Source organism: Urocitellus parryii, chromosome 4 (genome assembly GCF_045843805.1).
Source record: "Urocitellus parryii isolate mUroPar1 chromosome 4, mUroPar1.hap1, whole genome shotgun sequence".
Taxonomy (NCBI): Eukaryota; Metazoa; Chordata; class Mammalia; order Rodentia; family Sciuridae; genus Urocitellus; species Urocitellus parryii.
The window spans coordinates 32,472,856-32,496,518 of NC_135534.1; the positions used below are offsets into that span (position 1 = coordinate 32,472,856).

Here is a 23,663-nt window from a genome sequence, read left to right on the forward strand (position 1 = left end):
CATTGCCAAAGCAAACTTCATTTAAATTGGTAATTCTTCCTTGACTGTGAGATAAAGCAAGTAAACTTACGCTTTATTTAATAAAAATTTCAAGAGCCTCTGAAATCAGTCATACCAAGTAATAAAATTCAGTTACTAAGTTAAATGATTTACGTAAAATCTTAAACATTCATATTATCAAAATGTCAGCTTACCAAACTTTGGGAACAAAAGTCAAGAAAAAAGCTGGGTGCAGTGGCATATGCCTGTTGTCCCAGTCACTTGGGGAGCTTGAGGCAGAAGGATCCCTTGAGCCCAAGAGTTCTAGGCCAGCCTGGGAAGACCCCATCTCAAAAATAAACAGAAGTCAAGAGAAACAATTCAGTCTTTTACTAAAAAGTTTCTTCCCTGTATGAGCGCTGACCAAAGTTCTGCTTAGATCAGAAAGATGACAGTGCTTTAAAAAGCAGAGGCAACATGAATAAGGGGGAGAGGGGAGGAGTGGGAAGGATGAGGAGGGGGAGGGGGGAGGGAGAGAGAGAGAGAGGAGAATTCAATTTTAAGGGTTTTTTAAAATATCATTTTATTTTTTTATGTGGTGCTGAGGATCAAACCTAGTGCCTCATATATGGGCAAGCGCTCCACCACTGAGCCACAACCCCAACCCAATTTTAAGGTTATTTTTAAGTCAGAAGAAATTGCATTTCATAGTTCTCAACATTGTCAGTTGTGGTGGCATATACCTGTAATCCCAGAGATTCAGGAGTCTGAGGCAGGAGGATCACAAGTTTGAGGCCAGCCTCAGCAACTTAGCAAGGCCCTCAGCATTTTAGTGAGACCCTATCTCAAAATAAAAAACAAAAAGGGCTGGGGTCTTAGAGTCAGGAGGCAGCACATACAAGTCAGGTGTGACAGAAACCCACTTGAAGAACAGTTTTAGTAAATTCTGTGTTTCATCTAGTGACACTTATTTTTAGGACTCTTTTTTTTTTTCTCCAAAAGTACAAGTGAACTTTGATAGGATAATAGAGAGGGTTTAGAACTTATTGAGCTTAAAGAAGATAGATCCTTTCCCGCTCCATAAACTTGCTTTGAAAAGGTTATCGGTTAAAAATAACTGTAAAACACAAAACCCAATGTAAATACACAACTGCAAATATTGTTTGTAGTTATTTATTTAGATTGTTTTTATATGAGATAGTGCCTTTAAGTACGATTTCATGGCCCATCCATTACCACTCATTCTCCATTCATGCGTTCACTTAGTTCAAATAAGTTGAGATGAGGAGAGGTCACTGGGGTGAAGGTGAGCTCGGGAGACAAGCAAAAATAAGACTGCGGCTCAAGACAGCGGCGGCGGCAGACAGCAGTCCTAAGAGAGGACAGCAAGAACGCTCCCTGCAGGTCTGCAAAACCTAATCCACTCCAGGGAAGTGGACGCTAACCGCTGAACAGCAGATGCAGACCCACAGGCAGAAGTTTCTATATTTCTTAAATCGTTAATAAAGCAATTTTTAGCCCCTTTCCATATACAAAACATTTGAATAACCATTATCTAATTTAGTCCTCCCAGCAACAGTGTCAGTATACTGTGTTCCCATTTTATAGATGAAAACAATGAGGCCCAAGGGAGAATGACTGGTCCAGTATCATACAATCAGAAGACAAAAGAGGAAAACACTCAAACCAGGATCTTCCTCTCATTCAAGCTTTGTGTACAATCCTGCCATCACCAAATGTCACAACTGGAAGGGAGCTTATTAAAGACCAAGGTTAGTCCTTTCCTTTTATAAGCGTGGGAAATGGGCCCTGATTTGCCAGAGCTGGTACCCGCCAGTACATAAGAGATCAGATCCCTGGTTTCTTGACAGTGCCCTGTCTTTCCTCTTGACTTCCCTGTCTCAAAATGAAACACAAATGTTGGGCTGGGGATGTGGCTCAAGTGGTAGCGCACTCGCCTGGCATGCGTGCAGCCCAGGTTTGATCCTCAGCACCACATACAAACAAAGATGTTGTGTCCGCAGAGAACTAAAAAATAAATATTAAATAAAAAATTCTCTCTCTCTCTCTCTCTCCCTCTCTTAAAAAAAAGAAAAACACAAATGTTATACATATAGATCAGAGGATGCTAAAAGTTCACTGGAAATCAGACACAAACACCTGGTCCCTTTGAAACAGCAGGAGAGTTGGTGGCCACAATACTTGCTCTATTCCCAGGAGTCCTAAGGCTTTGAAGAGACGAAAATAAGCTCCTCCACACAAACAGAACCGCTGAGGAGCCCCCTCAGAACTGCCTGCCAGTATGTGCACAGCATACGCCTAGGAAGACACAATTATTAGTAACTTTTCTTCCTAGAGAAAAAAATTCCTGTCTACCTACTGCATTTAATCAATAAAACACCATTTCAGTGCGGTCCTTACCTGACCTGTATTTATATTTGGGTTTTATGGTTTCATAAATGATCCCATTTTGCAGTGAGCTTTCAATGGAAGGAGATTTTACAAACACCTAGATTAAGAGTCTATCCACCTGGTGTGGAGCCAACAAAGCAGTAAGTAGTTCCTGCTCTCAACAGTCAGTCAACCATGACAGTGAAATCCAAGAGGCCTGGAGACACAGAGCTCGCTCTCCAGGCACTTAGTCCTACCACACGTGATAAAGCACTCCCGAATCAACAGCAATGTCATGGAAAGACACTCATCTCCACAAACCTGTCAGACAGGAAATCAGGCCAAATCCAACCATTTAGTGCAATAATTAATTCAATTTTGAAAAAAGATTACTGCAAAGGATGTTTGTGTGGGAGGGAGGCTGTAGAGGGAGGAGCAAGTGGATGTGTTTCCTGAGTGACTAAACGAACTAAATGGATTTTTTCCTAGCCCTCCTGGTAAGTCTATGAGATCCCAGGAAGAAAATCAGCTCACTTATCTTCTACAGGTGGTGGAACTCCACTGGGGTATACTGAGGTAGGGATGCCCACTGTGAGGCTCTTTGCTAGATAGCATCAGATTTCCAACAGTATGAACTCAACTCTGCCAATATAGGAACCCAGGAAGGGGGGGGGGATTTGTAAGCGTTAACTCTTAAAGAGAAAGGAGTTTTTTGAGATTCAGAAAGATACTCTAGGAAGAGGTGAGAAAGCAGCTGGATGGAGCACCCCTCCTCATCCTCCGAGGGCAGCAAGAGCTCCCTAACACTTTGCAGCTAAAGCAGGCAAAGAGCACTGCCCCTGGGTGCAGCCCAGGCACCTAACTCACCACCAACAAGTGCTGCCACAGAGTGACCTCTGCCTCAGAGGAAGGACTCCAGAAGGGACCACACTGCACACACTACAAAAGGTGGAATTTTTTTCTTTTAAAGTACTCTCACCTGAACCATGGCCAGTCTGCCTATTTACAGTGACCCCAGATTCTCCTGCCTGGGACCGTATATACACCTGGCTCTTTTTAACTTGCCATATTACAGATTAGAAGCAATGCTATCTATGCTAATTTCTACCTAAGCTCCCAAGACCAATACCCTGGGCATGAGATCAGCTATCACAGAAATACCAAGAGCAGAACAGGTTCTGATACTCTGGGTCTGATGCCTTCTCACAGGTACCTGCTCTCCTCCCTCTGATCAATATCATTGAGTCTTCCTTGAGAAACAGAAATCACCGCCTTTCCTTGAATGGAAGGACCAGAGGAAACAATTGCCTTCAGTAAAATGTGGCCTATGCCCTGGTTGCTCAGAAAAGCTGCTGGCTTTCCCAGGGTATTCAGAAATGGCTCCCAGTTTCTTCTACCTTCTTGTCCAAGTCTTTATATACTGTTATTTCTGAATGGCTTTTTTTTTTTCTTTCTTTCTTTTGGCCAGGTACTGGGGATGGAACCCAGGCCTTGCACATGCTAAGCAGGTACTCCCCCACCGAGCTCTACCCCAGCCCCATGGAATGACTCTTATGCCCTTATCAAGTCTTATCCCTCTAAATCAACCAGGGAAAATTTGTCCTTGAGTCTAAACTTTAATGACTTTCCAAACTACATAATGCAGCATATCTTTTTTAGCACAAGAAGCAGCATGAGAGCAGTTTGTAGCATATACTAGGAGGAATCCATCACATCCCCAACATGACTGTTTTGTGGTACTAGGAGATGAACCAGGCATACTCTACACTGAGCTACACCCCCAGTTCCTTTTAAATTTCATTTGAAACAATCTCACTAAATTGCCAAGTTTGGCCTTGAACCTGTGACCCCCCTGCCTCACCTCCTGAGTAGCTGGGATTACAGGTGTGCAGCACTGCACCTGGCTAACCATGCCTTATCAGCTCTGGTATCACTTGACAGTCTATGGAGTGAACATTTCTCTTGTCCTTTCACCCTGTCAACCCCAAGCAGGGCTAGTAAAGGGATTCTTGGCATTATTTTAATTCTTGCACCTCTGGCAGCTGGAGGTCACTCAACAACTTCATGGCTCTGCTTCTTACATAATGTCCTTTCTAAAGTACACATACACACATAGACACAGTTTATTATTATTATTTTTTAACAGAACAAATCATCTGTGAAACCCAAATTGCTCTCACAGTCACAGGGTATGTCAGGAATTCTGGCCACTGAAGTTCCCTGAAAATTACTACTCAAATACCTAAAAATACTTAAATTTAATTCCAGAATTTTAATGAAATCAACACATCTGTGTATTATACTAGGGTAAATTTTTCAATAAAATCCTCAGACAATATTTCTCCTTTCATGTTATGCTAAATTATATATACACACACATATAAAGATATGTATGTATATATACATATAAAGATGTATACATATATATATACATATATGTGTGTGTGTATTTATATATATATATATCTTTAAAATTTCATCCTTAACTTTCAAGGCTTAAAGGTGAAAAAATTTCCTTCTTTGAATCCCCTAAGCCTTCATTTCTATCATTTAGGCTTAGGAATAATTCTGAGGAAAAGAACAAGCTTTTTTTTTTTTTTTTTTTTTTTTTTTTTTTTTTTAGTAAGACAGAGTCTACGCTGCCCAGGTTGGCCCTGAACTCTTGGGCCCAAATGATCCTCCTGCTTCAGCCTCCTTAGTAGCTGGGCCTACAGGCATACACCACCGTGCCCATCCTGTGTAGTTTTTGTTTTTTCTTTTCATGATTCTGGGGATCAAAACCAGGGCTTTGTGCATGTTAGGCCAGCCTTTATAGATGTGCTACGTTCCCAGCCCAACAGAAAAGTTTTTAAAAATCAAATAACTGCTCTAGAACAAGAGTTCTGGAGCCCTGGTTAGGCTAGGCACAGCGGGAAGTATAAATGGAGGTGGAAAAAAGCAGTAAGACTACATATAGCCCTTCTACCACAAATTACCCGGAGGGAGGGGCAAGAGGTGAAGTCATGGGTTGGTCTCTTTCACTCCTAGTAGCTGTCAGCATGGGGCACCTGAAGGGAAAAAAAAAAAAAAAATACCCAGATCAAAGAAGAGAGATGTCCCAGTCTCCTTGGGAGGACGTGGCTGCTACAATCAAGATGGAACAGGAGTGGAAACGGATTGCCAACTCCTTCAATGCTGGCTGTTACCTACAAAACTCAGGATAACAAAAAGCTTCTTTGATTTGTAAACTTGCACTCATAAATACAATCTCTCAAAATAGAATTCAGTGCATTCTTCAACAAGTCTTGTCAACAGTGATACACAACATCCTTTCCTTTGGAGTCAGTGCTGTTAAATGTACTACATAGCCATTTTCCAAAGCAACGGTACAGTTGAGAACAGGTGTTCAGAGGCAAGTGCTAATACTGCTGCTGTAGGGCGTGCACGTGTTAGAATCTGTGGAGGATCTTACTGAGGATCACATCATAGTAGGGGCAAAACACCATCTTGTTATAGTTGACCAGACGAATGAATTTAACAGCAATTTCCTCCAGCTCTTTCTGGACTGGACCCAGTCCCCCGGGAACTGAGGGCAATGGCTTCTGATGACCCGAGGCAAGGTAGGTTTCCAAGAAGGTCAGGATTCGGGATTCTGTCATGGAAAAGAAAAGGATTACTTGTTTCTCATTAAGGGTGGCTTTACAATCTTCTGATTATGCTTCAGTTCTTAGCTTAACCATCATCTCTTTGGGGAAGTCTTCTCCATTAATCTCCTACATCAGACACTCAGCACCTTGCATGTCTGAACACTCATCCACAGCCACGTTTTCTCTCCCCCGAGGATGATTGGCTTCCGGAAGACAACAACTGTACTTAACTTGTTTATCATTCTCTCCTCAGCACCCAGCACAGGGCCTGGCGTGAGATCTGGCCCCCAGGAGAAGATCAAACCACATTTGCAACGCAAGAACACACGTACAGATGAGTAAACAGAGAAAAGACCTGACATGTTCTGCTCTGAGGAGCAAGCATGCTGAAACCAACCTTAGCCACTGCTGAGATCACACACAAAGGAAAATGAAGCCAGATTTAAGAATTTGAAAAAGGAAGAGAGCCAGGTAAGATGGCACATGCTTGTAATCCCAGCTACTTGGAAGTTAAAGCAGGAAGATCACAAGTTAAAGGCTAGGCTGGGGATATAGTTTAGTGGTAGATAGCTTGTCTAGCATGTGCAAAGCCCTTAGTTCAATCCCTAATGCAAATGAGGAGTAAGAAGGAGGAGGAGGAGATGAAGATGATGATGATTCTGGCACCACTGACTTATGATCTATTTTTTTCCTACTATACTCACACGAAAGGACCATGAGCTTCTTTCTTTGGCGCTGACAATGGAAGGTCACAAAAGTCGTGGACATTTGCAAACTTATTCTACTTGGAGGATAACTTCAGCTAATGCATTTTTTAGCCCTTTTCCCTCTACCAGGCTTTTGCACTTTACTATGTAGCCTTATTGGTCAAACAAGATTTAATCAAGTCATAATCCTTATAGGTTTTATTATAAAAACAATATGGACATTTATATTGAATAGGCCTTTTCAAATGACATATCTCAGCCCTGGGGCAAGAGTATCCTCTTTGGTGCAAACAACTTATACTTTCTGAACCCAACTCCACACTGACAGTGAAGCTGCTGCTCACCTGCCCCAGCACTCCTGATCCTGAGGGAGTCTGGTTCTTTAAGGTTCCTGAGCTGGAAGTTTCATCCAGAAGTGCAGCTCCTCTTACCATCGTACCTAGTGGCTGCTTGCGATCCCCACATGTATTAACTGGCTATTAGAAAACCACCAAGATGTGCTTGGCATGGCGGTGCACACTTGCCCCCTCCCAGTGGCTCAGGACTCGTAAGACAGGAGTATCGTTGAGTTCAAAGCCAGCCTCAGCAACTTAGCGAGACTCTATCTCAAAAAATAAAAAATAGAAAAGGGCTTGGGAATGGCCCAGTGGTCAAGCACCCATGGGCTCAATCCCGGTACCAGAAAAACAACACAACCGAGATGGCAGGATGAGAAGCACCTTCCCAGACCTCTTTCCAGACACTTCTCTGCCTTCTACCAAGACCAAGAATAATCATTAACGATCCAAGGGCCCTGCAAGATCCGCAGGAGCTGCCTCTTCAGTGACTCACTAAACTGTCACCAACAAAGGGCTGGGATAAAGTAGGCTTAAAACTATATATATACACTGAGGCTTGATCCAAGACGGCGGGCTAGAGGGAGGCTGCAATCTCTGTGCTCGGGGACTTGGGATTCAAGTAGTGGGAATACTGTTTCTCTGCGAGTGATTAGAGGACCCCCCAACAGCTGCTCCCACATGGCTGCAGTGCTGTGCAGGACTCCCGGTCACTCTTTCACACAGGATCTTTGGGTGTCTGAGTAGGACCACTGGCATTATTAGCACCTGTGTAGGACTTTTGGCCACCGACCTGTGCAGGAACTCTGGCGCCACTCCCATGTGGACCCCATTTATCAATGTGAGGCTCCCCCAGTTGCCTCCATCTTGGGGCACTGCAACCCTACATGCTGTAAGCCTGCACCTGGGGACACTGCACCGGATCAGGAGACAGCCACCAGCCACAATACTGCAGGCCACAGGGCTGCATCTCTGAACACGCCGCTCAACGCATCGCCCAGTCCCACCCGACCCAACACCCCATTGCTGAAAGCAGCTGCCTCCTTCATGGGACACCTTTGTCTCCATCATTGGTTGACTCCCAACTCGGAACACCGGCTGGAGTTTAGGAGTACTATCAAGGTACGGAAAGTCCCCAACTCCCCCCTCTGCCCAGAAGCTGCTAACCCAGCACAGTGCTTGAGGCTACGTGGCCGAAGCTCACAAAACAGGGTCATGAACTGCCCAAGATAAAACAGTTTTCCGTGACAGGTGCACAGCCCCCAAGACCTCTGGAGAGAAAGGTTCCTGATTGGGAAGTAGGAGAGGGGTGGTGGAGGGGTGAGACACAGTTTAGAGACTAAATTAGAGATTAGGAATTGCGAAGTCTATAGGGGATAAGGAGATAAGACCAGGCGCCCACTTCACATTATCAGGCCCAAGGAGATCCTTGGGGTGCAGTCTCCCATTGGGACAGCAAGTGCTATAACCCACCTCCAGGAGCTCCGCCCCCAAGACTAACTCTCCCCACTAATAACCTTCACCATCCTGAGGGTGGAGACACCAGCAAACAACAGACAACCCCACCAACTAGATGAGAAGGGAAGTTGGAAAGATACTGGTCTCCAACAGAAACAACCTTGTATTTTCCTGAGATTTTTTTTTTTTCTCTCTCTTCTCCCGCCCTCACATCCCCAACATTTGTGAAACCAAGCACTTAGGCTACTGAAGACTGGAATGTCTGAATAGTATATTACAGCAGTGGTGTATATTCTTTTATCTCCTATTTTTACATTTTTTTTATTTTTCTTAATATTTATGTTTATTTTTTGTACTCCACTGACTTCCCATTTACTTGTCTCCCCAAAATCACTCTCTCTTCTCCTGCTACTAACCATTTTCTTTATATTTCTCTTTCACGCTAAGATCCAATAACTCTATATCCTCACCTCCTAGCCCCTCAACATCTTTTTTTTTTTTAGTTTTTGATTTTTTAGTTGTAGTTGGACACAATACCTTTATTTTATTTATTTATTTTTATTTGATGCTGAGGATCGAACCCAGGGCCTTGCACGTGCTAGACGAGTGCTCTACCACTGAGCCACACCCCGGCCCCCACACCCAACATCTTTCCTACACCTCACCCCTAGTTCTTTGTCTACCATTCGAAACTATAAACCCTTCTGCAAACCTATTGTTTATATTGTAGATTATAACTGAACTTACCATTTCTGTATATTGTTACAAAACCGTAAACATCTTTATAGCAGCTAGTTGGTTTAAGATTGTATATTGTTTCTGTTGGGATCTGTTCACATTGTTCTCCCCCGTAAAAGAGAGGTACTGGAAGCCTGCAGGGACACTATAAGCCTATAGGGTAAAAACTGTAACGCCTCAGATCCACAGTGCTAGAAGGGAAGACACATGGACAACATGAAAAAACAAGGGAAGAGAGTGCCCCCAACAAACCAAGACATTACATTCTTGTAATGTCAGAAGAAATGTCAGACAGGGAGTTCAGGATGTACATAATTAAAATGTTCTGTGAATTAAAGGATGATATAAGACAGCAAATACAGGCAATAAAAGATCATTTGATAAAGAGCTACATAAGAAAATATAGGAAGCAAAAGATTACATCAATAAGAAGAAAGAGGTTCTGAAAAAAAATAATTGCAATGAAAGAAACAATAAACCAAATTAAAAGCTCAAGAGAAAGCATCACCAACAGATCATATCACTTGGAAGACAGGACCTCAGAAAATGAAGACAAAATATATAATTGGAAAGAATGTTGACCACACAGTAAAGATGGTAAGAAACCATGAGCAGAACATTCAAAAGACCAAATTTAAGAATTACTGGGATAGAGGAACGCACAGAGTTCTAAATCAAAGGAATAAACAATCTATCCAATGAAATAATATCACAAAATTTTCCAAACATGAAGAATGAATTGGAAAACCAAATTCAAGAGACTTACAGGACACCAAATATACAAAATCAAAACAGATCCACACCAAGGTACATTATAAAGAAAATGCCTAACATACAGGATAAAGAGAGAATTTTAAAAGCAACAAGAGAAAGGAATCAGATTAGATTAAGGGAGAAATCAATTAGGATATCTGCAGATTTTTCAACCCAGACTAGAAGATCCTGGAACAACATATACCAAGCTCTGAAAGAAATGGATACCAACCAATAATCTTATATCCATCAAAATTAAGCTTTAGATTTGATGATGAAATAAAAACCTTCCATGATAAACAAAAGTTAAAAGAATTTACAACTAGAAAGCCTGCACTGCAGAACATCCTTGGCAAAATACTCCATGAGGAAGAAATGAAAAATAATAATGAAAATCAGCAAAGGGATGTATTAACAAAAAACCAATCAAAGGAGAAACCAAATCAAGTTGAATAATAAAAATACACAAATATGACTTGGAATACAAATCATGTCTCAATAATAACCCTGAATGTTAATGGCCTAAACTCACCAATCAAAAGACACATACTGGCAGATTGGATTTCGAAAAAAAAAAAAAAAAAGGACCCAATAATATGCTGCCTCCAAGAGACTCATCTCATAGAAAAAGACATCCACAGACTGAAAGTGAAAGGTTAGGAAAAAACATACCACTCACATGGATTGCAGAAACAAGCAGGGTTTCCATCCTCATAGCAAATAAAGGAGACTTCAAGCCAAAATTAATCAAAAGGGATAAAGATGGACATGTCATACTGCTTAAGGGAACCATACACCAACAAGGCATAACAATTATAAATACATATGCCCCAAACAATGGAGCATCCACGTTCATCAAACAAACTCATCTCAAGTTCAAGAGTCAAATAGACAACAACACAATAATTTTGGGTGACTTTAACACACCTCTTTCACCACTGGATAGATCTTCTAAACAAAAGCTAAACAAAAAAACTGAACTACAGAACTCAATAATACAATCAATAACTTAGATTTAACAGACATTTATAGAATATTTCATCCTTCAGTGTACGAATACCCTTTCTTCTCAGCAGCACATGGATACTGCTCTAAAATAGACCATACATTATGCAACAAAGTAACTCTTAGCAAATACAAAAAATTAGAGATACTACCCTGCATTCTATCAGATCATAATGGAATGAAATTAGAAATCAATGATAAAATAAAAAAAAAGAAGCTACTCCAACACCTAGAGACTAAATAATAGGCTACTGAATGAACCATGGGTTGCAAAAGTCATCAAAGATTAAAAAATTCCTAGAGGTAAATGAGAACACTGACACAACATATCTAAATCTTTAGGACACTATAAAGGCAGTACTAAGAGGAAAGTTCATTGCATGGAGTTCATTTCTTAAAAGAAGAAAAAGTCATCAAATAAATGACTTAACTACATCTCAAAACCCTAGAAAAAGAAGAACAAACCAACACCAAAAGGAGTAAAAGATGGGAAATAATTAAAATCAGAGCTGAAATCAATGTAATTGAAACAAAAGAAACAATTGAAAAAAATTGATAAAACAAAAAGTTGGTTCTTTGAAAAAATAAATAAAATTGATAAACCCTTAGCTATGCTTATAAAGAGAGGAGAGAGAAAATTCAAATTACTAATACCCATGATGAAAAAGGAAATATCACAACAAACACTACAGAAATACAGAAAATAATTATAAATTATCTTGAAAATGTGTACTCCAATAAAACAGAAAATATCAAAGGCATTGACAAATTTCTAGAGTCCTATATTGTGCCCAGTCTGAATCAGGATGATACACAAGTTAAACAGATCAATTTCAAGCAATGAAATAGAAGACGCCATCAGAAGCCTACCAACAAAGATAATCCCAGGACCAGACATACAGCTGAGTTCTATAAGACCTTCAAAGAAGAACTAATACCAATACTCCTCAAATTATTTCATGAAATAGAAAAAGAGGAATACTTCCCAACTCATTCTATGAGACCAATATCACCCTGATTCCAAAACCAGGCAAAGACACATCAAAGAAAGAAAACATGCAGACCAATAACTCTAATGAACATAGACGAAAAAATCAAATACAAAAACAGATTTTAAAAGATAGTGTACCATGATCAAGTAGAATTCACCCCAGGAATGCAAGGTTGGTTCAACATACAGAAATCAATAAATATAATTCATCACATCAATAGACTTAAAGATAAGAATCATATGGTCATCTCAACAGATGCAAAAAGAGCATTTGACAAAATCCAATAGCCCTTTATGTTCAAAACACTAGAAAAACTAGGGAGAACAGGAAAATATCTCAACATTGTAAAAGCTATCTATACTAAGCCCCAGGCCCACATCATTCTAAATGGAGAAAAATTGAAAGCATTCCCTCTAAAAACTCTGGAACAAGACAGAAATGCCCTCTTTAAACACTTCTGTTCAATATAGTACTTGAAACTCTAGCCAGAGCAATTAGACAGATGAAAGAAATTAAAGGGATAGAGATAGGAAAAGAAGAACTCAAACTATCACTATTTGCCAATGACATGATTCTATACTTAGAGGATCCAAAAAATTCCACTAGAAAACTTCTAGAACCAATAAATAAATTCAGCAAAATAGCAGGATATAAAATCAACATCCATAAATCAAAGACATTTCTGTACATCAGTGACAAATCCTCTGAAAGAGAAACTGCATTTACAATAGGATCAAAAAAAAAAAAACCACTTGGGAATCAATTAACAAAGGAGGTTAAAAACCTTTACAATGAAAATTACAGAATGATAAAGAAAGAAATTAAAGAAGACCTTAGAAGATGGAAAGATCTCCCTTGTTCTTGGACAGGCAGAATTAATATTGTCAAAATGACCTCACTACCAAAAACACTATACAGATTTAATGCAATTCCAATCAAAATCCCAATGACATTCCTCATAGAGATAGAAAAAAGCAGTCATGAAATTCATCTGGGAAAAATAAAAGACCCAGAATAGCTAAAGCAATCCTTAGCCAGAAGAGTGAAGTAGGTGGCATCACTATACCAGAACTTAAACTATACTACAGAGCAATAGTAACAAAAACATCATGATATTGGCACCGAAATAGATTTGTAGACCATGGTACAGAATAGAGAACACAGAGACAAACCCACATAAATAGGGTTATCTCATATTAGACAAGGCACCAAAAACATACATTAGAGAAAGGATAGCTCTTCAACAAATGGTGCCAGGAAAACTGGAGCTCCATATGCAACAAAATGAAATTAAGCATGTATCTCTCACCATGCACAAAACTCAACTCAAAGTGGATCAAGGACCTAGGAATTAAACTAGAGACCCTGTGTCTCGATCTTCCTGACTCAGCCTCCCACGTTGCTGAGATTACAGGCAAATGCCACCAACCCAGCTAAAAAGTCATAGTTTTTAGAGCAGTCCCCTATCTGAAATATAACCACAGACTATTCAGCTTCTGACTGATACCTGCTAATTTTCCATTATTTATTTGTTTAACACTTGTTCTCAAAGAATTTGAAGGGCTTCAAAATTAATTCAATCTCAATTTTAAATGTTGAACACTGTATTCCTTGATCAACCAGAATATAATTTTTCTCTTTTTTCTTTCTTTCTTTCTCTTTTTTTTTTTTTTTTTTTTTTTTTTGTGGTGCTGGGGATTGAACGGAAGGCCTTGTGCATGCAAGACAAACACTCTACCAACTGAGCTATATCCCCAGCTCCAGAATAGGATTTTTCTCTACCAAGCTTTATTAATTGACAAGTTATATATAGCATACAATATGTTTTGATACATGTATATACTATGAAATAATTAAATTAAGCTAAATAATAGAGAATTCTTCATAGTACCACTGCTATTATGATAAAATTAGCTAATATTGATTTTTTTTTCTTTTTATTTTTTTGGTAATACTGGGGACTGGACCCAGGGCCTCCCTGACGCTCAGCAAGCACCACTAAGCCACATCCCCGTCCCTTTTGTTATTTTATTTTGAGATGAGGACTGGCTATGTTGCCCAGGCTGGCCTTGAACCTCTGGGCTCCAGCCATCTTCCTGTCTCAGTCTCCTGGGACTATAGGCCCACAACACTATGCCTAGCTAATATTTAATAATATTTTAATAGTATTTTTATTTTTAATTTTTACATCATTTTTTAGCTATTTCAATTATTGCATTATTTACTGAGTACTTACCATGTGCTGCCAGGCGTGATGGCAAGCACCTGACATATCTACCTTCTCACAGGTGTTCCTCCCAGTAACCTAGGCAGTTGGTATGATCCGCTTTTTAAAGTTCCTTGCCATGCCACACAATAAGTGCTGGAGCAGAACTCTGAACCACGTTTTGAGATTCCAAAGTCCATACCCTCAGGACAATGATGGCTGTGCAGTCACTTGCCATCTTTGAAATCACCCTGATCACAATGGTGATGAATCACACTCCATCCTTACCTGCAGCACTCATTATCCTATAAAACCCTCTCAGATTTCTTCAGAGGGGCCTTCCCCTAACCCCCTGCTGCATGCCTTCCCTCAAACATACCCATGATTCTGCGAATAGGGTCATCAGGACTGGCCACAGCCAGGATCTGGCCTTTGAGCGCGGTCTCTTTGTCCGTAGAAAAGGGGGAGGACCCACACATCGAGAGGCAGCTGCTCACCTCCAGGCACACTTTCTCCCCAATCGTAGTCAGGGCATCCTCCAAATGGAAGGAACTGAGCAGAGAAGAGAAAGGAAGACAGGAAGAAGCAACCCATGGATACAGTGCTCCAGCTCCATCAGCCCTGCCTGGCAAGGGTGATACCACCAAGGAGCGGATTGATGTGTTAAGGGGGAATCTGTGGCTGTCTCTCTTGCTCCTTACCACTCAAGCTGTGCACACCAACTGCAAAGGACTTTCCTTCCTTCCACTAGAAAGGACTGCGAGGAGGGGATGGGCTCAGACTATCCCAAGACAAATAACCCAAAGCACAAGTTCTTGCTAGCATCCCTGAGGTGAAATAAGCCTGGAACTGACTTATAAATATTCTGAAACACCTCTGGAGGAATACACAATACCAGGAAATTGGTAGTCATGGAATGGGAATGGATATCCTTTTATACCTTTTGAGTTTTGAAACACTGAGTGCATTAACTTTTTTTAATATTTATTTTTTAATTGTAGTTGGACACAACACCTTTATTTTATTTATTTATGTGGTGCTGAGGATCAAACCCAGGGCCTCGAATGTGCTAAGTGAGCACTCTACCACTGAGCCACAACCCCAGCCCAACTTTTTTCTTTTAGTGGTACTGGGGATGAAACCCAGGGCCTCAGGCTAGCACTCTACCACTGAGTTACATCCCCAACACATTAACTATTTTTTTTAAAATTTTAGTTGTAGATGAACATATACCTTTATTTCATTTTCTTTTTATATTTTTATGTGGTGCTAAGGATCAAACCCAGTGCCTCTCACATGCTAGACAAGTATTCTACCACCTAGCAACACCCCCAGCACCACATTAACTATTTTTAAAAGAAAAAAATAAAATAAGCACCTTGATTCCCTGGGGCCCTAAGACTCTCCTAGAGCACCTCTGGGAACCAGATGGTCATTTAACTTTGAGCTATTTTAACCAAAGCTATCATTTTTTGAGCTTACTCTATTAGAAATTAAGGTTTGCTCTGGATCTAGATCCTATGTACAGTAGAACTACTGGGGAGTGAGAGAGCAAGCCTTGGGCTTCACTGCCTCCATCAGCTCAACTCCTTGCCAGATCCCTGACTGCCAGGGTGGATAGGGAGTACAGGGCCGGACTCCCCAAAAGCACTGGCAGGGCCCCTCATTGTTAGTTTTGCAGAGCAGTTCTACTGGCAGGGGACCTAGCTGACAGCCTCTGGCTACACCTGGGGAAGGGCCTTGGGCTAGGCCTCAGTTGAACAGCCAACCCCTACTCACAACACGGAGAAACATCCAGATGGCACTGAACACACCCACCCTCTGCGCAAGCGCCACAATAAAATCCCTCCATTTTGTAAGAATGAGAATGCCCCAGGGTGCTTCTTTGGAAGAATCCTCTGAATTGGGCCTTGTCGGATACGGGGTTTACTCAGAACCATTCAAAATGTTTCATATGCTGTAAGTCATCTAACAGGGCTTCACCGCAGGATTACTTGCTGAATGAATCCTGTAAACCCACAGTTGTGAATTCTGCTGGGCAATAAAATGACACACTCATACTCAACACAGGACACCTGTCAGGAATGTGCAAAGAGCAGAAAAGTCCATCTCACCTGTACCTCTGGAGTAATCATCTTGTTTCTTCTAATGACCTCTCTCTTCTAAGAGCTCCAGCTGGGGCAGTTGACTGTCCTGGGGACTGGGTTGTTGTTGGTCTCTAAGTCTGGTCTTTTTTTTTTTGGCTGGGGGTTGAACACAAGGCCTCGGACACACTAAGCAAGTGCAATACACTGAACTACACAGTCCCAGGGCTGCGTTTTTACTGCTAGCTAGTTGTGAAAGCAACTCAGTGTGCAGCAGATAGTACTTTTTTATGGAGTAAGAATTGGGTAGAAACTATTAGGATACATCAAACATAACTGGGTTAAGTTCCATCTTTGTGAGGTTTTAATTTCAGTTACATATGATGAAAAGTCATAATGAAAAATGAATTTTTTACTGTGGGTCCTAATCACAAATATCTGAAAACCACTATCACAGAGCCTTATTATATATACCTAAACATCTGACCCTATTGCCTGAATTAACTCTCCTGCGCTCTCACCGGGTGAGCAGTCAGGGGATCAGGGTCTCTTCTCAGCGCCTTGAGGGCCTAACACCGGGAGGCCCTACTTTGATCTGCTCTCTGCCCCCAATCCCATCCATCCACTAAAGGTCTTCCCCACAGTTCCCAGCCACTTACGGCAGATGCATATCAGTTAGCAGAATCTTCACAATCATCTTGAGTTTCTCAGCAGCGTTGGCCTGGCTAGAAATTCCACGGGCTGCCGTGTTGAACGTGACTAGCAGCACAGCTCCCAGGATGGTCAGCTGCTCTAGCTGGAGCTGGAGTTCCTGGAAGCGTGGATGGTCCATCAAAACCGTCTGTAATGAATACAAGAGAAGTCACTGCTGAGCTGAAATTTGTGCTAGCCAGCAGAGGGCGATGAGGCCACATAGCCTCCCACCCACCTCTACAGCTTCCTCAGGATTTCCTAGTCATCTCAGAGCTACAGGGCAGCTGTGAGTGAACTGTCCTTCCACTCCAGTGCCCCTTTCCCCTGAGGAAGTCTGTAGTAGCACAGCACACTCCTGAAAAGCCTGAGACATATCTGGGTGGAAATCCAGACTGTGTCACTTCACAGCAGCACAACCTGACAAATTTCCTCAACTCCCAGGCCTATGCAAAATGGGGAGTCCTACTTTACAGGACTGTTTGAATGATGAAAAAACATGCACATCAAGTGGGTGGCAGAGCCAGCACTTAACACAGAAGAATCATAGTACTAGAAAGGACAGAGGAACAACCAACTCCTCCCAGTTTGTCTAGGACTGTCCCAGTTCTATAAAGGAAACTCCCAAGTCTAGCAAGTCCCCCACAAACCTGGACAGCCTCCCTGCAGCCTAACAAAGGGGAGGAGTTCCTTGAGGGCAGAGCCCTGGACAGCTCAGTATCTAGCTCAAAGGAGGCTCTGGAGAACTAGGAAGTGAATGAAGAATAAGAAACAGCAAACAGAGCAGGACTGACAGATCACAGCCTCCTGGAAAGCAGTCAATGAGTGAATTACCATGACTGCTTCTCCTGTGTAAAAGACAGCTCTCGTCCTACCATGCCAAAGATCTGTGTGGGGTACAAGAAAGAGCAGCAGAAAGGCTGAGCTTCTCTAGTTTCAGACCCCAGTTCCTACAGGCTGGCTAATCAAATGCACTTTAAGGACTGATCTGGCTACAAAATAGTGAGGTTGTCAAATCAAGACATTAACTATTTGGGGTCAGAGCCCAAACTTATTCTCAAAACGAAAAACTACCTCTGAAGATTGGACATGCCCAGTTCTTAAACAGATTGGTTCCACTGACTTGTCAGCCTCTTTTAGCCCACTGTGCTACACAGCAGTGAGTGCACTTGGCTTTGTGGTCTCTCAACAATGTATATACTTGAGTTTAGAGTGAAAAAGATTTTCAGGAATCAAAAAAAAAAAAAAACACAAAATGGACTGGGGATATAGCTCAGTTGGTAGAGTGCTTGCCTCACATGCACAAGGCTCTGGGTTCAATCCCTAGCACCACAAAAAAAAAAAAAAAAAAAAAAAAAATCCAAGGATTAATTTCAAGAGCAGACCTCTGACCCCAGTAAAAACCGCAGCCATCTTTTAAGAGAAATGTCAGGTTAAGAACTTTCCAGAAAAGCACATGGCACTATTCAGAGAGGAACACAGCCCCACCAGTTCAACACCCTCTTTAGATCCTCCTCCAGCACAAAAGGCAATGCCTGTCAAGAGGAGAAACTTACAACTTCTTGAAAGGAAAATTAAGGAAGTTCTGAGAGACATTTAGAGAAGTAGCAGGATCTGAGATTAGAAACAAAGAGTTCAAGCATCCTCAAAAAAAAAAAAAAAAAAAAAGAGAGAAAGAGAGAGAAAGAGAGGGAGGGAGAGGGCACACATCAATTTAGCCATTTAAAGACAAAATGAGGGAATCCCATGCTAGTCATCCCCTTAAATGACTGCTGTCGTTAAAGCACTGGACATTGCTCAGCACAGAAGGGAAAGAAGTTTCTTTAGATAAAGCTGTAATGCAACACCACTGGTGTGATTTTGATCAAGATGAGTAAAAACAGGATAAAAATTCAGCAGCACAAACCGAAAGCATCTTGCTGGTGGGATTGTAAAATGATGCAGCTGCTTGAGGAAAGTTTGGTAGATCCTCAAAATGTTAAGATTAGACTCACCCAGTAATTCCAATCCTAAATATGTAACCAAGAGAATTGAAAGTGTATTCCACACAAAATGTTATATAAACGTTCACAAAAGCATAATTCAAAATAATAAAGTGGAACTGAAATATGCACCAACTGAGCAATAATAAACAAATGTGGTCTATCCACATAGCAGAAATATTACTCAGCCTTAAACAAGAAGGAAATGCTGACACATGCCGCAACACAGATGAACCTTGGCATTAAACAAAATAAGCTAGGCACAAAAGGACTAATAGTGTGTGGTTCCATTTTATATAAAATTTATAGGTTCACAGTAGAATGTTGGGTGTTAGGAGCAGCGTGATTGGAGAACTACTGTTTGATGGTAGAAAGATTTTTTTTAAAAATATTTTTAGTTGTAATTGGATCTTTTATTTATTTATTTATATGTGGTGCTGAGGATTGAACCCAGGATCTCACACATGCCAGGCAAGTGCTCTACCACTGAGCCACAACCCCAATCTTAATGGTAAAAGGTTTTATAGTTTGGGAAAATGTTCTGGAGACAGATGATAATAATGGCTATACAACAATATGAACATACTGAATTCCACTGAACTGTTCACTTAGAAATGGTTAAAATGGTAACTTTATGGAATGTACATTTTACTGCTATAAAAAAATACAGTGGAGGGGCTGGGGTTATGGCTCAGCCTTGGTTCGAGCATTCGCCTTGCATATTGAACCCGAGGCCCTGGGTTCAATCCTCAGCACCACATAAAAATAAATAAAATAAAGATGTTATGTCCATCTACAATAAAAATAATAATAATAATAATAATAATACAAACAAAAACAAAAGGAAAACAAAAACAAAGGGTGCCAGGCATGGAGGTGCAGGCACGTAATCCCAACAACTCAGGAGGCTAAGGCAGGAGGATTGCAAGTTCGAGGCTGGCCTTGGCAATTTAGTGAGGCTCTGAGCAACTCAACAAGACCCTGTCATAAAATAAAAAGTAAAAAGGGCTGGGAATGTAGCTCATTGGTAAAGGGCCCTTGGGTTCAATCTCCAATACCAAAATTTGAAATATAAAAGGAAAAATAAAAGGAATGAAGTACTGATATATGCTACAACATGGGTAAATATTATGTATCATGAAAGAAGCCAGGCACAGAAGACCACTATTGTATATTTCCATTTATGTGAAATTTCTAGAATAGGCAAATCCCTAGAGACAGAAAGCAGGGATTAGAGGGAAGGGAAAGGGAACAGACTACAATGGGTATGGTGTTTCTATTGGGGGGAAAGAAATGATCTAAGTTAAATAGCGGTGATGATTGTGTTAACTGCAAATATACTTAAAACCACTGAGTTGTATGCTTTAAGAGAGAACTTGGGGTATATGAATTATATCAAAATAATGCTATTCTTTTTAAAAAGCTCAGCTGCACAAAAAGAAGTATGAGCAATTAGATTATCCAGGAGCACCTACTTCAGGGAAAGGTCTATGGAGGTGGTCCCATTTCAGAAGCTTCAAGTATGCATAATTCTGGACAGCGACAGGACTCAGCATGGGAGCGTCCCCAGAGCCAGCAGCCCCTCCCCCAGCTGGCAGGGCATGTTTGTACTTCTGAGCCATAAGTTCATCTGAGGCTTCTTCTAACCACTGGGTGACAAAGTCCAGGGAATCTGTGAAAAACAAAGCCACAAACATTACTATAACACTAGCAGGGATGCTTCTCATAATTACTTTAGGGAAGATGAGCCTGGCGGTATGAGATTACAGTGTAGACTGAACTTTGGGATCAAATAGAACTTAGTCCAAATCACAGATTATCTGTTACTAGCAAAATGATCTCAGGTAAGTCATCATCTGTCTGAATATCAGAGTCCTGAATAAAGAAATTCACCACATCCACCTCCCAGGCTATTGTGATACCATGCCAAGACAGGCCTTGCCACCTGCCAGGTGTTTAACAAACCATTCTCCTCTCCTGTCCTACAGGAGATGTGGCTGAAAGCGCTAATGACTCGAGATCCATGAGATGGCAAATTTCTTGCCCAAAGACAGCTGGGCCAAGACACCAGCAGAAGTCAACTATTAACATATCCTCCACATCACAAAGGGCTTCTTCTTCATCTAGGTCTTACTCTCAAATCAATCTGGTTTGCTTGGGACCTCATCATGTTTGATGTGTATGTAATTCTGTGCAGGGAACACTGTCAGGGGATCCTCATTGGGCTTTCATCAGCCATCATGCTCCCCTGGCTTTTCTGAGCTGAATAATTTAGCAAGCAGGTACCCTAAGGGATGCAGAATTTTTTTTTTTTTTGAAATTTATTTTTCTTCCCATAGGATTCTTTTCTCCTCAGTACATTTCCCCTACTAACTTAGGTGGGTAAGCCCAAATTCTTGAGAGAGAGAGAGAGAATTTTTTTTAATATTTATTTTTTAGTTTTCAGCAGACACAACATCTTTGTTTGTATGTGATGCTGAGGATCGAACCCAGGCCGCACGCATGCCAAGCGAGCGCACTACCGCTTGAGCCACATCCTCAGCCCAGGGATGCAGAAATTTTGAACATGAGGATCTTGTCCACATTATGACAAAAAAAAAAAAAAAAAAAAAAAGCAGCTGTGAAGTCCTGGAGGTATTGCAGTTCTGCCAATAGGGGTCTCCTATGGACCAAGTGGGCAGCCGAGGTCATATCAATAGCCCTGCTGCAGGAGGATGTGCCTCTCTTCTCTGCCAGTACACTGATTCCCCAGAGCTCTCTCTCAGTTCTGACTCCTGGGTCATCTGGCCTCACTCTGCTGTTAGCCTTCTACAGACAACATTCTCTGTGTCTCACCAGCTCTGGAAATCCTGCACTGTACATATGGACAAGTATAGACTTGGACTGATGGATTACAGCAGTGCTCCCATATCCACAGTGAGTCCTGCTGCACTTTGGCTTCTGGGACCTGGTTCTAACACTAGGCACTTCAGTTTGTCAAACTGCAACCCTGGGTGCCTCCCAGTATAAGAGCTTCTTCTGTGACTACTTTACTCTGCTCTTTCTTGACTCCTCCTGGCTCTCAGCATCCCTCGGACTTCTCTGTCTGGATTAAATGACTCAACTGGTAAAAGAACTGACTTGACTAATCTGGTCAGGCAGCACCATCTAGACAGATAGGGCCGTTTTTATTTGTCACCTGTAAAGCTGGAGACCCAACAGAATTCATAAGAAACTGGATCTGAAGACTGAAATTTACCCAGAATATCAGCTACTAATACAGAGACCAAAGAAAGCATACTAGAAATGAAAGAGTTTTAGATTCTGTAGTCATCTGTTTTCCTGCATTCATCTGAGAGGCTCATAAAAATGAGATTTTTCCTGTGTATGAAACCAGAAAATTATACACATAAGGCAGAAACAAAGTCAAATTTCCTGCCTTACCTCACAGGGAGGGAAGAAAGTGAATGAACATTCACAAGAAGTTTGTCATGGTTTCAAAGTCAAGACCAAGAATATCATTTACCTCAAACTGGTATTTTCATTAAAAAAAAATTTAATTTAGGACATCGTCATTCTTTTTCCTTTCCTATTCTTATATCCTACCACACTGCTCTAGCTTGTCAATTAAGTCTTCTTTTCAATGCTTAATTCTAGATGTAGCCCCAATATCTTGTGCTTTTACTTCTTCATTAGAATTTTAAAAAAATTTTTTTTTAGGGCTGGGGTTGTGGCTCAGCGATAGAGCGCTCATCTAGCATATGCCAGGCCCTGGGTTCAATCCTCAGCACCACATAAAAATAAACAAATAAAATAAATATATTGGAAAAAAATACTTTTTTAGTTGTAGGTGGACACAATACCTTTATTTTATTTTTATGTGGCTCAAACCCAGTGCCCTCCACATGCAAGGCGAGCACTTAACCACTGAGCCACAATCCCAGTCCCAAATTAGAATATTTTCATAATTTTAGTTTTGTTTTAAAAACAATGTTATATAACAAAAGAAACAATAATGAAGACATGAATGGTGTGAATACACTTTGTATACAACCAGAGATATGAAAAATTGTGCTCTATATGTGTGATATGAACTATGATGCATTCTGCTGTCATATATAAAAATTAGAATAAAAAATAAAATAAAAATTCTAACGGGGGACTGTTTTAATTGTGGCAAACCTGGACACATGGCCAGAGATTGCAAGTAGCAACCAGGACAAAAAAACAAGCCAGGAATGTGTCTGCGTTGTCAGGAGGATGGCACTCGGCTACTGAACATAAATTGCTGACTGACGTGCATGGTCTGTCCTTGCTTCTCCCTTTGTAGGTCCAGCCCTGGCCCCATCAAATAATGAGGGCCCTGTCAGTCAGTCTGGAGCAGCCATTCACTCCAGCCCACTCTCTGGTCTCTACATTCCAGGCCATTACCAGCCATGACTGGAATCGCAGGCCTGGACCTCAGCACCCCCCCAAACCCCCACCCCCGCAAAAAACAATATTATTATACAACAAGTTACAGCAACTAAAAGGAAAATCAAAAACGAATCACCAACAATGAAAAAGCAACACAAAGCATTGAACATACTTGGCTGTTTCTCCAAAAGCTCTTGAAATTTCTTCCTCTCATACTCAACCGACTGCTGCATGAGATGTGGCCGAATGCTTGTGACAGCAAAATTCGCCATGTCTACTTTCATTAGATCTAACACAGAAAAAATTGCCCTGAAAGAGAATA

General features: G+C 41.2%; 1 protein-coding gene across 3 annotated transcripts in view; it reads right to left on the minus strand.

Annotated features, from left to right (window-relative positions):
- Window positions 1-5,017: 5,017 nt before the first annotated feature.
- Tcp11l1 (t-complex 11 like 1) overlaps window positions 5,018-23,663 on the minus strand; it is a 42,549-nt gene continuing 23,903 nt past the window's right edge. For all 3 annotated transcript variants that reach the window (XM_077797486.1, XM_077797484.1, XM_077797485.1), the window contains 5 exons: window positions 23,514-23,650; window positions 20,422-20,618; window positions 16,934-17,115; window positions 14,570-14,742; window positions 5,018-6,001 (listed from right to left, as the gene is read on the minus strand). In XM_077797486.1, coding sequence (XP_077653612.1) covers window positions 5,799-6,001; window positions 14,570-14,742; window positions 16,934-17,115; window positions 20,422-20,618; window positions 23,514-23,650 — 892 coding nt within the window. In that variant the 3' untranslated portion in view covers window positions 5,018-5,798. The remainder of the gene's footprint in view (window positions 6,002-14,569; window positions 14,743-16,933; window positions 17,116-20,421; window positions 20,619-23,513; window positions 23,651-23,663) is intronic.